Genomic DNA, 12,568 nt, shown 5'->3' with positions numbered 1-12,568 from the left:
AAGTCCACTAACAAACAAGATACCGCTGAAGGTGAAAGCTCCTCCAGTAAACCTTGTATAAGCATAGGCAGAGGGTGCTGGCTCTGTATGCACAACATGTAGAAACAAAAAAGATGTCTGGGCGGCTGCACTCCAATGCAATTCCCCTTTATTGAAGAGGGTAAAATTCATACAGCTTTCAGTTGTGTAGGAACAAAACAACTGACGCGTTTCGCACTTGTATGAGTACTTAATTATAACTACAATATGCATGACCAAACTCTAGATAGATATAGTGTAAAAAAAAAAAAAACAATAGTATACATAATTACCCTGAATTGACAAATTCCCAAATCATTTTGCTATTTGCAAGCCCTATCACACATAAACATATTAGTACAGAGTTATATAATAGTGTGTATATCCATACCACCTCATAACATGTGAGGGACTGACCAATAAATGTATACCACATAGAAGCCATATGCATACATTCATGTGTTCACTAAAATAACTGTTCAACATAGGAATAAAAAATGTGAGTCCATATAAAACATACGTTAGCACAATACCATATTAAAATTATTAGTTATTTTGAAATTGGGGTGCTTTTTGTATCTAGAAATTTATGAATTCCAATTTGTGTAATTTTCTATTGTCCATAGAGTACATACACAGTATGTGTTGTGTTTTTTCTTTTTCCTTTGTTGTGATGCTTCTCTGTATGTGTGTGCTATGAGTAAGTCAGCACTTTAATATATTTGGTATATACTATAAATATGATGATGAATCTTAATATAGTATTGTGCTGACGTATGTTATACTGTATATGGACTCACATTTTGTATTCTAGAAAGATAACTTCTGGAGCTCCGAGGCTGCTCACTGTGGTCTCGGCTCCTTCTAGAGCAGAGTTGCTGGAATTGCTATTCCCGCATCTCTCCTCCTCCTGCACATTCACGGAAGCCTTTGTATTATGTGAACTCATTCACAAAATACAAAGGCTTCTGTAAATGGGCAGCAGAGGGGAGGGGCGGGAATAACTGCAGTGTGTGCAATCGTCCTTCGGGAGTGCAATAAACCTGTCACATATAAGTAATATAAGTCTAGGAGGTGACATGCACTTAATTGAGCTTAAATTATAGGGTGCCTTCACTTTTTGCAAAGTTGCTGAATTCCTGGAATTCAGCTTTAAACTTTACAGTGTAGCTCCACTGATCCCATTTAAGTAATGAACATTTATTTCGTCTTGTAACCCCATGTTGGCAGGATACATCACATCATTGTCATAGAAGCATTTCCTTCCTTTAGATGTTTGAAAAATGTAAAATCCTTCCTGTATTAAGCTAAAGGTTTAGTTGAAATGTTTAGTTGAATTTTGTTGTATTCGGTTGTTTTTAGAATTATGCAGGACTTTTATATTTTAGATGAACTGTAAGCATGGGGTAATCCTGGTGACATATTTAATTTCCTTTTTTACTCCTATTTAATTTGTCCATCAGATTCACGGTACTGAGACTGAATTTAGCTCCCTCACCAAGCTTAATCATCCCAATATTGTGCGTTATCTTGCCATGAGAGTGAAGGAGAAGGAAGATTCAATTTCTGTCGGGATTGTGGTTGAACATGTAAATGGAACTAAACTTTCCAGCTTCCTTGCACAGGAGGTTCAGGTTCCTGTGGACCAGCTTCGACGTTACGCATCTCAGCTTCTATCTGCTTTGGATTATTTGCACAGTAATTCCGTAGTACACAAGGTATTATGCGCCTCTGGTGTGCTGGTGACCAGCGATGAGAAAGTCAAATTAACAGACTATAGCCTTTCCAAACGCCTGGCAGACATCTGCAAAGAGGACGTTTTTGAGCAGACCAAAGTCCGTTTCAGCGAGGACGCCCTGCCAAGTAAAACTGGCAAGAAGGGCGATATATGGAAACTTGGCCTCTTGCTGCTGTCACTTAACCAGGGGAAGGTGGTTAGAGAATATCCAGTGAAAGTACCCAGTGAGTTGCCTGCTGACTTCCAGGATTTCCTCAAAAAGTAAGTCTTTTTTTTTTTTAATTGATTGTAGTGTCCCAGTTTACACTACGTCCTGTTCACACTAATGCAATTTCTCAATGCAACATGGTGCAGTGAGATTTTGGAAAAGGTTCAGGTGGTTCTTTTGGTGCAGCATACTGTGTTTTTGGCTGCATAGACTTCAATAGGAGAACATGTAAAGAGCATGAAAAATGCATGTACATGTTTTTGGCAGGGTTTTTTGTTTAAGCATGAAAACACATCAAAAACACTCTGAAAAATGCTTGATAATGCAGCAGCACTAGTGTGAACCTTGGGTTCTTAGGCCTAAAAAAAAAAAAAAGTGAATACATTTAAAGTGCACATTGCAGTAAATTGATTGGTTTGCTTATTAGGTTGAATACATTTTTATTATCAAATAATAAAAAATAAATTCACATTGAAATTGTGAGCACAGCTTGACAATATCCACACAAATATGGTGGTAAGTCAATATCAACATCCCAATACAAATACATTGATCAATATCATATCATCTACAAATATGGGAATGTCTTCAGGTAGCCACCCAGAAAAAGGATCAAAGGTGTGTGTGACTTCCATACCGTCAGGACATTCACAAAAGTGGAAGATCAGTGTGGCGTCAAGTAACTTTGCATAAACATTAAATAATAATGCTGATAAGGAACGTAAAGAAAAAGAGGAGAACAGAAGGAAATGAGAAGAGAGGCAGAATAGTCTGCTTATTAGATCAGGACCCCCTGTGCTACATATAGTATTGGGAAAATGCACCTGTAAGAAAATACATCAGAATATTGACTTGCGTTATGCCTGTCTTTTTTGCATGGTGCTTAGGTGAGGGTGACGTCACGCTTCTTCTGTTGAGATCCTGGGAATGTGAAGGATCCTGAATGTTGTGAGAGGAAGCGGTTCAGTACATGTTTTCTCCAACTTTTTTTTTTCCTTAGCACATTCCTTAATATTCTTTGAAGGAGAAGCACAGCTAAAGCTTGTTTGGCTGTACTTCTCATGTGGAGTGCAGTTCTTTATGCACTCCTGCGACCCGTTTTCAGTATAGAACAGTCTCAAGTCCACTCTCTGCTGATGTCACCGAGCCAGTCCAGGCTCAGGCATCATCACCACAATGGAATCATGATCCGCCCACATGCCTGGACCGGCACCGGTGAGCCGATGAGTGCCGGCTGTTCTTGCCCCCTCCACAGCCCAGCGCTCCAGTGAGCAAGGAGGGGGCAGAGCAGAGAGCTGCTGACAGCAGCTCTGCTCGGGGAGCTGTGAGAACCGTGTGAATGGTGGTGTTCGATCGCTCGGTTCTCAGTGTTGGAGGCATGGGGGGACAGATGCAGCATCAGACCGATGCTGCATCCACCTAGGTAAGTATGAATCGAAACAAAAAACCCCCATACATCTCTTTTAATGCTATGCATTTCCATAAGCTTTAGGCTCACTTTCATCTTTTTTTCACCTCCTTCCCCTCCTCTTTCTTTCCCCTCTCTCACTTCTTTTCCCCTCCTCCCAGCTGTGTTGTTTAAAAAACCCATAGTGCTCCGGGACTCCTGTGTCGTTTATTACATGTAAGGGACTCTATCCCCCATGTGACAGCACTGGGTACCTGAATGGCCAGGCAAAGCACTGTTACATGGGAAGGAGAACAGTGCGTCACTTCTCCTGACACCCAGAAATATGTCACATCACACTGGAAGATTTCTCAGCCAGGCTGTTCTTAAAAGTTGGTCTTTTTCCCTGAAAACTAGAGGTTGGTTTTTTACTTTAGTTTTCTCAACTCTTTTTATTTTTTTTTTTATAACAAGTGTGTCATACCTTTTTGATATTTGTGCCTTTTTATTGGAATACAGTGCTTTTGTTGTCTGATGAGGACATACAGTGGGGATCGAAAGTTTGGGCACCCCAGGTAAACATTTGTATTAATGTGCATAAAGAAGCCAAGGAAAGATGGAAAAATCTCCAAAATGCATCAAATTACAGATTAGACATTCTTATAATATGTCAACAAAAGTTAGATTTTATTTCCATCATTGACACTTTCAAAATTACAGAAAACAAAAAAATGGTGTCTGCAAAAGTTTGGGCACCCTGCAGAGTTAATATCTTGTACTGCCCCCTTTGGCAATTATCACAGCTTGTAAACGCTTTTTGTAGCCAGCCAAGAGTCTTTCAATTCTTGTTTGAGGTATCTTTTCCCATTCTTCCTTACAAAAGTCTTCCAGTTCTTTGAGATTTCTGGGCTGTCTGTCACGCACTGCTCTTTTAAGGTCTATCCATAGATTTTCAATTATGTTGAGGTCAGAAGATTGTGAAGGCCATGGCAAAACCTTCAGTTTACGCCTCTAGATGTAATGCCCCGTGGATTTCGAGGTGTGTTTAGGATCATTATCCATTTGTAGAGCCATCCTCTCTTTAACTTCAGCTTTTTCACACATGGCATAAAGTTACCATCCAAAATTTGCTAAAATTTTATTGAATCCATTTTTCCTTCTACTCGTGAGATGTTCCCTGTGCCACTGGCTGCAATACAACCCCAAAGCATGATTGATCCACCCCCATGCTTAACAGTTGGACAGAGGTTATTTTCATTAAATTCTGTGCCCCTTCTTCTCCAAACGTACCTTTGCTCATTCCGGCCAAAAAGTTTAATTTTAACCTCCACAGAACTTGTTTCCAAAATGCATCAGGCTTGTCTATATGTTCATTTGCAAAGTTCAAATGATGATTTTTGTGGTGAGGACGTAGAAGAGGTTTTCTTCTGATGACTCTTCCATGAGGACCATATTTGTACAAGTATCTCTTTATAGTGGAATAGTGTACCACAACTCCAGTGTCTGCCAGATCTTTCTGAAGGGATCCTGCAGTCAAATATGGGTTTTGAATTGTTTTTCTCACAATCCTGCGAGCTGTTCTGTCTGATATTTTTCTTGGTCTTCCAGATCTTGCTTTAACTTCCACTGTTCCTGATGACTGCCATTTCTTAATTACATTCTGAACAGAGGATATTGACATCTGAAAACACTTTGCTATCTTCTTATAGCCTTCTCCAGCTTTGTGAGCGTCAACTATTTTCAGTTTCAGTTTTCTAGACAACTGCTTAGAAGATCCCATAGTGTTGATTGTTGGGGCAAGGTCAGATGAGTCTGGGCATTTAAAACCTTTGAGATTGACATCACCTGGTCTTCCAAGACGATGATTGAGAACAATCCATGACACTGGCAGGTCTTAGCCTTGCAAAGGGGACAGTGCATGCTATAAATTCTGCAGGGTGCCCAAACTTTTGCAGACACCATTTTTTTGTTTTCTGTAATTTTGAAAGGGTCAATGATGGAAATAAAATCTATCTTTTGTTGGCATTATATAAGAATGTCTAATCTGTAATTTGATGCCTTTTTGGAGATTTTTCCATCTTTCCTTGGCTTCTTTATGCACATTAATACAAATTTTTACTTGGGGTGCCCAAACTTTCGATCCCCACTTTACATGTATGCATGACTTTATAGAAACTAATGATATGTTCTTCTAACTAGTTGCGTGTGCCTGGAAGACAAGGAGCGCTGGAGTGCACAGCAATTGTTGGGTCACAGCTTCATCAATCCTCCTCCACAAGGCTCGCTCACTGAGGACAGTCCAGAGGGTGAGCCCTAAAGCAGTCTGACTATGGGATCAACACGGTGGCTGGCTTCACTAAGCTCCTTTTATGAAAAAGCTAGTTGATATGCTTTCTCCTATGCTGACCCTTTGGTTTAGTGCTTTAAGTCACTGTGAACAAGCATACAAAAAATTGCTTCCGACTTTCTTGATTTGCACACTCTGTTCCAAGTCCGTGACTGGAAGTATTGAAGTCAGTAGGTCAATATAATAGCCAAGCAATCTAAAAATGTTGTTAGACAAATGTTGAAAGCACAGAGTTGTATGGCCCTACTAAACTTTCAGAACATAAGTGCTTTGTGGGAGTAATACTTGCTAAATTGGTTCGGCTTCACCTTTGCCTCACAGCCATATTGTTCACACATAGTTCTCAGGCACTATATGAAAAATATATAATGCTCCAAATAGTGGTATTTTATTTAGAAAAAAATAAAAAGCCTTGGACAATTACTCACAATAGGGTGCAACAGCCTGCACCACTATAGCAAGTATCAGAATGTAAGCTCCTATGTCACTATGTGTATTGCAAATGTGTCGCTCTAGGTATCTCTCACTCGCCCAGTAATGATCACCTTCCATCGGCTCTTGTAAACCTCAGTACGTGTTTCGGCCACACCTCTTGACGTGTTTCGTCTTGGTGATGGACTTTATCCTGGGATGAGGCGGCATGTGACAATACTTATACCTCTAAACCTCACACCTCGCTTTCTATTTAACCTTCTACACTCCTGGTGTGGTATTGGCATGCTACTACCCGAGAACTATAGGATGTGTACAATACGGCTGTGAGATGAAGCCGATCCCGATAATTGGTGTATTATTCCTATGAACTGCATGTTATATGAAGTTTTAGTAGGGTCATACAACTCCTGGTGAGTGTGAAGCTCAGCTTAGATGGTGGACACTTTGCTGGTGTTTTTGAAGATTTCCACATTTATATGAGAATAAAGATATTACTGTTTATGGACATTAAGACTTAATAGAGAATTATTTTGTTTGCATATACACAGATCACTTATGGTGTTTATGTGCATTGGTGGTTATAAGTTTTATTTTATTGTGATATATGTTATTTGCATTGAGAATGAGATATGTGATTGCTGTGCTATCAGCCTTTGTATAACACAGTTTTTAGACCACTAATTTAGGGAGAGTCAAGTGATACAAAAGGTAATAGCTGTGGGGGATGAGCCGGCGAAGAAAATAAAAGTAAAGTTGTTAGGTGTGGGTAGAATAGGATTCTCTGGAGATAAGGGGTTTCAGGGATCGTCTAAAAGCAAACAGAGTAGGAGATAGTCGGACAAATTGGGGTAGGGAGTTCCATTGGATGGTAGAGGCTAGGGAAAAGTCCTGGAGGCGAGCATGGGAGGAGGTGACGAGGGAGCTAGAGAACAGGAGGTTTTGGGAGGAACAAAGAACAATTTCTGGCTTGAGGATGGCTTTGTAAGTTATTGTTAGTGTTTTGAATTTAATTAGTTGGGTGAGTGGCAGCCAATGGAGGGATTCGCAGAGAGGAGTGGCAGACACTTGAATGGTTGGTAAGGTGGATGAGTCTGGCAGCAGCATTCATGTTGGACTGAAGGGGGGATAGCCTATGTAAAGGTAAGCCAATGAGAAGGGAGTTGCAGTAGTTGAGGCGAGAGATGACCAGGGAGTGAACTAGGAGCTTTGTGGTGTCATTGGCAAGAAAGAGGCGTATTTTGGAGATGTTGCAGAGGTTGAGATGGCAAGATTTGGACAATGATTGGACATTGGGCCAATAGGATAGTTCAGAGAATTCTGTGTATTCTATACTTTACTTAAAAACTGGTATTTCTCTTTCGTTCACTGACAGACACAGCTTCAATCCTTCAGACCATTGGGCTTTATGCTGTCTCTCTTCAGGAGTAGAACTAGACGGTAACTTTTTTGGTTTCGCCCCTGGGGCAGTCCCAAAGGAGGGTATACCATAACTTCCTGCTGTAGGACTCCAGTTTTTTCTGCCTTGTCAGATGTAAGGACCTGGCTCTCCTGGGATCTGTGGTCCTGGCATTCTTTTCTTTTTAAAATGGAATTTTTAACTTTTTCTTTATTTTTGTAAAGACACAATCAACTGTTCCTGTGTGAACTACAATCAACAGCTGGACTGGTCGATGCACTGGATATTCTAGATCCTCATGGTCTTCCCAGTCTGGCCTGCGAGCGCAATCCAACTATTAGCTCCGCGTTAGGTTGGCCGCGACATAGCCCCACTGGACGGGGGCTGGCCCGCGAGTGAAACCCCTAGTGAGGTCGCATTGCCCTGGTCACGACAGCAGTCACAATCAGAGTCGCAGTGTACCTCAGGCCGCTGCACCCCCATTCCAAGATGGTGCGGTGGACTGCTGGAAGTAGTGCCCGCCTTGTGACCGTGGTATGGTGAGTAGTGTCCCCCCTTCTTTCTTACAGAATTGTTGGGGTGGTCGCGGGCCCTCCCTGGGGATGGTAGACCCCTTCTGTGTCCTTCCTTCCCCTCAGACTTTTCCCCCTTCTCCTTAGTGGGGTTTCCCCGGTGTAGGTGCTCTCGTCTGCCCCTGTCCCCTCCACTAGCCCCCTTTTGGGGGGCATGGGTCTTTTTGGGTGGGGGGGGCTTGTATGGTGCTCGATAAGAGAAGTAGTGGTGTTTGCACCTGGGTGCTGCAGGGGGGGGGGGGTCCCCTCCTGGGGTCAAGTGGGGTCCTGGGTCCCGTGCAGGGCAGCCTGGTGCCGCCATTTTGCCATGGATTCTGTATTCCCGGCTTCGGCGGTTATGTTTGTGTAGTCCAGCAGCCATGTTTTTGGTTTCCCCATAGCGTTTAACGGCGGCCATTTTCTTGTAGTCTGATGCAGTGCTGGGTGGCGGGGGGCCTTTAGTGTCAGGTCGGCATTTCCTCTTCCTCTTTCTAGCAGTGTGGCAGACTGTTTTGGTGCTCTCTGGGGGTACTCTATCCTTCCTCTGCTGTATACAGCGCTGTGGGTGCGCTGAATCTTGTGGTGCCCTAGCGGTGCAAGGGCACCGCTCCTTTATGGTCATGGAGCCTCTGGAGCATGTTTCTCCGTCCAATCCACTCCTGGAAGCTGCGGGACCCTCTGGGTCTTAGTCCGCCCTAGCAACCATGACGGCAGCCCTGCAGTCGCTGGTAGCCAAAGTAGATATGGTCCTTCAAAGGAGGCCTGGCAAGAAGCACCCCCCGCCTTAACCTGTATCCTCTGCTTCTGCGTTCCTATGTCCTAAGCCGAAACATCGCCTTACATTCCTTAGATTTGGTAAGGGCGATTCGGGTGTACCTGGTGGTGACTGAACCGATTTGAAAGTCTGATTCTTTGTTTGTTCTTACAGATGGACCTTGTAAGGTGCAGGCCACATCTGCTTTGACCATTTCCAAGTGGATCAGGCAGACGGTGGTGCAGGCCTTTTAATAAGGGTCAGGTTCCTCCTTTCCCTGTTAAAGCGCATTCTACAAGGGCGCTTAGTGCTTCCTGGGCCTTCCGTCATCAGGCATTAGTGGTTCAGGTGTGCAAGTCGGCTACATGTTCATCTGTACACTCATTCACAAAATTTTATAAGGTGGATGTACTTTCATCTTCAGATGCAGCGTTTGGCGCAAAGTTTGCAAGCTGCGGTTGCTGAGGCTTCCGCTTCTTGAGGGTAAAAATGTTTCCTGGTGTTGAGCTCCAGTTGTTCCTAGTTGAGCTCCTGTTGTTACCTGGTTAGCTATGTTTAGCCTTGTTGGGAATTCTGTGTTTTCTGTGTTTTTTTTCCCCACCCCTTTGCTTTGGGACTTTCCAATGGTCTGAAGACTTGAAGCTGTGTCCGTCAGTGAACGAAAGAAAACTGGATTTTTGTCTCACTGAAAAATCATTTTCTCTGAGGTTCACTGACAGACACAGCAGCCTCCCCCTCTGTTGGAGTTGAGTTATATGTTCTTCTGACCCTGCTTGTTACAAACTGGAGTCCTACAGCAGGAAGGGATGGTATACCCTCTGGGACTGCCCCAGGGGCATAACCAAAAATGTTTCCACCTAGTCCTACTCCTGAAGAGAGACAGCATAAAGCCCAGTGGTCTGAAGACTTGAAGCTGTGCCCGTCAGTGAACCTTAGAGAAAAGGATTTTATGGTAAGACAAAAATCCAGTTTTTGCCAAAGACCCATTTGGCAAATGCATGCAATGTACATTTTAGGAGCAATATGCAAAAAAGTTGATTTGTTATGGAGACCTTAATTCTTTTTTTTTTTTTTTTACCCCCAGATTACACAGGAGTGGACTGCACAGAAACCGTCATTCCCCAAGCTTCTTTAATAAATGCTTCATTCCATATAGAGTCACAGAGGCAGTTTTCTCGCTACTTCAATGAGTTTGAAGAATTACAGATGCTGGGGAGAGGTGCCTTCGGGGCTGTTATCAAGGTAATTCTTTTTTTTTTTTTTTTCTTTTAACTTTGTTAAAAGATTTTTAAAATATGAACATGAAATATGAATAAAGGTAGTTACAGTGGATATTGATACACAATAGAAAAACATTCCAGCACTGACTTCTAGTATCACAAGCAATTGTCAATAAACTCCGTAGTAAAAAGCCAGAGTAAAAAAAACACACTTTGCAAGGAAGCATAAGAACACCGTAAGAAACATTTTCATAAAAAATACATTACAGGGTTATGTTTTTTTTACCACTTTAGAGTGTTAACACCAGCCCCCTCCCCACGGACCAGGGGGTCAGCACCGTCACATGGACGGCTCTGACCAATCACAATCTGCCTAGTCTGTCCTAGCAGCAGTTGACGGAGAGGAGAGAAGGCAGCGGGGATTTCAAATCCCTCAGCCATTGGAGCGGTGTGGGGAAAGGGGGAAAAGGGGGGTCCGGTGTTAGGTCACATTTTTTCTGTTAAGGTGAACTTACACTTTTAGGAACAGTCTAAGCTCCAGGTAAGCTTGCTTTCACTTTATTGTTGAATATCTCAGTGTTCCCATTCATTTCGATTTTAAGCAGGGACCACATTGCAAAGAGTTTGGTTGTATGTCCTAAGTAAAAATTGAAATAGAATTTTCTACTGGATAATATTTTTGAATAGTAAAAGTAATGAATTGTCCCTCCCATTCTTCCCCTTCCAAATGTGCTGTAAGCTGAGTGCTAACCATGTTAAATGTGCAGTGCATGTTTTTGGTTAACAGGTTAGACATAAAAGCCTCACGAAGATTTAGGCTAAGACTTTTCATGCCAATTTTTTTGTCAAATGCACAACCCCTTAGAGTAATGGTGAAATTAATAAGTTTTTACACCAAATATCCTGCATTATGTGCTTTTATCTCGCTTGCTTACAGGTTCAAAATAAGCTGGATGGCTGCTACTATGCAGTAAAACGAGTTCAGATCAATCCTGCCAGCAAACATTTCAGGAGAATTAAAGGCGAGGTGACATTACTGTCTAGACTGAACCATGAAAACATAGTGCGATACTACAATGCCTGGATTGAGAAGCATGAGCTCCCATCTTCTGCCACTCCTAAATCTCCTGCAGTATGTGCAGAGAAGAAGGTGCAAGTAAAGACAGAGCAGGCTGTGAAGAATGAACTGGGACTGATAGATGATGTGGAGGCCAATGCTCCAGCCCCAATTATGAGCAGCTCTGTTGAATGGAGCACCTCCTGTGAACGGTCTTCCAGTGCGCACTGTAACACCACTGATCAGGATTCCAGTGATGAGGATGACGATGATGAAGAGGGCGTATTTTCTCCATCTTTCTTGTAAGCTTGCTGTTACGATTTTCATCCTGTTGTATTTTCCTTTAGTAACACCATTAGAACAGAATGGAAACTGGATGAAGTAGATGGCATTCCAACAGTATAGCTTAGGATTTGGTCTGAGCTTCCTTAAAATAGAACTCGGGACATTTTTTTTTTCTTTATAAATAGTGACGGTTTTGAACCTTTTTAAAGGTTTTTGTTGCTGGCTGGGTCTATGGCTTTTCTTTAACTCAGATCTAAACAACACCAGACAAACGTACTAAGCATTCCCCATTCTGCCAATGGTTTAGGTTACACTTTACCCTAATAATACATTTTTGGAATGTGAAAGAAACTAACACGTGCATAGGAACTCCAGGCAGACAAAATCTTGGTGGTAATTGAACCCAGCACTCTGGTGTTGTATGGCCTCCTCTTTAATTGGTTATTACACCCCCCACCCCCCCAATTACCTAGTATATGACAATGAAAATGCTATTACATTCAAAATAAGTTATGCTGCCTTCCAGGGCCTATATAGAAATCTGTACAACCTGCAGTATGTTGAAGCCAAGCAAATGGAGTAACTCACTATTTGGCAGTTATATTTATTAAAGCTATTCATCCCCCCCCCCCCCCCCCCCCGTCCTTTGTTATTCTCTTTCTTCCAGGCAAGGAACAGACTCAGATAGTGAAATTCTTTTTGAAAATGAGGATGAAAATAGCCCTGATCAGGTAAAACCTACGTTTTTACAGGAGCTATTTTGTCTGTTTATTATTGAGTAATAAAACATGTATTCTTGTTGGATCTGAAGCACTATTTGTGCACTAAAATAGGGAACAATAGGAATTCACCCCAAAATTCCCACACTCCCTGGTGTATTTTTCCCCATGCTGTTGGTCCTGGAGTTTTTATTGAGCCTTTTATGAGGGACAGCTGTTGTCTTATCCTGAGAATAAAATGATTGGATAATGAGTATCTGTAGGTTTCCTTCAAGTACCCATATACGTCTGTATAATTACCAACTCTTTCTTCAGAGATTAATATTGTTTTAGTATGTCTAGGTGCCACATTCATTGGGTGTATTGAACATACAGTCAGCTTTATATATACTGACTCAATGGATATGCTGTTAGTAATCAGCTCGGACCATCTTCTTTCAGCACATAGGGATT

General features: G+C 42.1%; 1 protein-coding gene across 1 annotated transcript in view; it reads left to right on the top strand.

The window, feature by feature from the left end:
* EIF2AK4 (eukaryotic translation initiation factor 2 alpha kinase 4) overlaps positions 1–12,568 on the top strand; it is a 141,193-nt gene that overhangs the window by 35,799 nt on the left and 92,826 nt on the right. The window contains exons 9-13 of the mRNA XM_082275339.1: positions 1,482–2,017; positions 5,551–5,657; positions 9,919–10,076; positions 10,992–11,413; positions 12,064–12,127. Coding sequence (XP_082131465.1) covers positions 1,482–2,017; positions 5,551–5,657; positions 9,919–10,076; positions 10,992–11,413; positions 12,064–12,127 — 1,287 coding nt within the window. The remainder of the gene's footprint in view (positions 1–1,481; positions 2,018–5,550; positions 5,658–9,918; positions 10,077–10,991; positions 11,414–12,063; positions 12,128–12,568) is intronic.

This window comes from Pelophylax lessonae (assembly GCF_965119305.1).
Source record: "Pelophylax lessonae genome assembly, chromosome: 13".
Taxonomy (NCBI): domain Eukaryota; kingdom Metazoa; phylum Chordata; class Amphibia; order Anura; family Ranidae; genus Pelophylax; species Pelophylax lessonae.
Note: the sequence above shows the minus strand (reverse complement) of the source record. Positions and strands in the feature narration are given on the sequence as shown.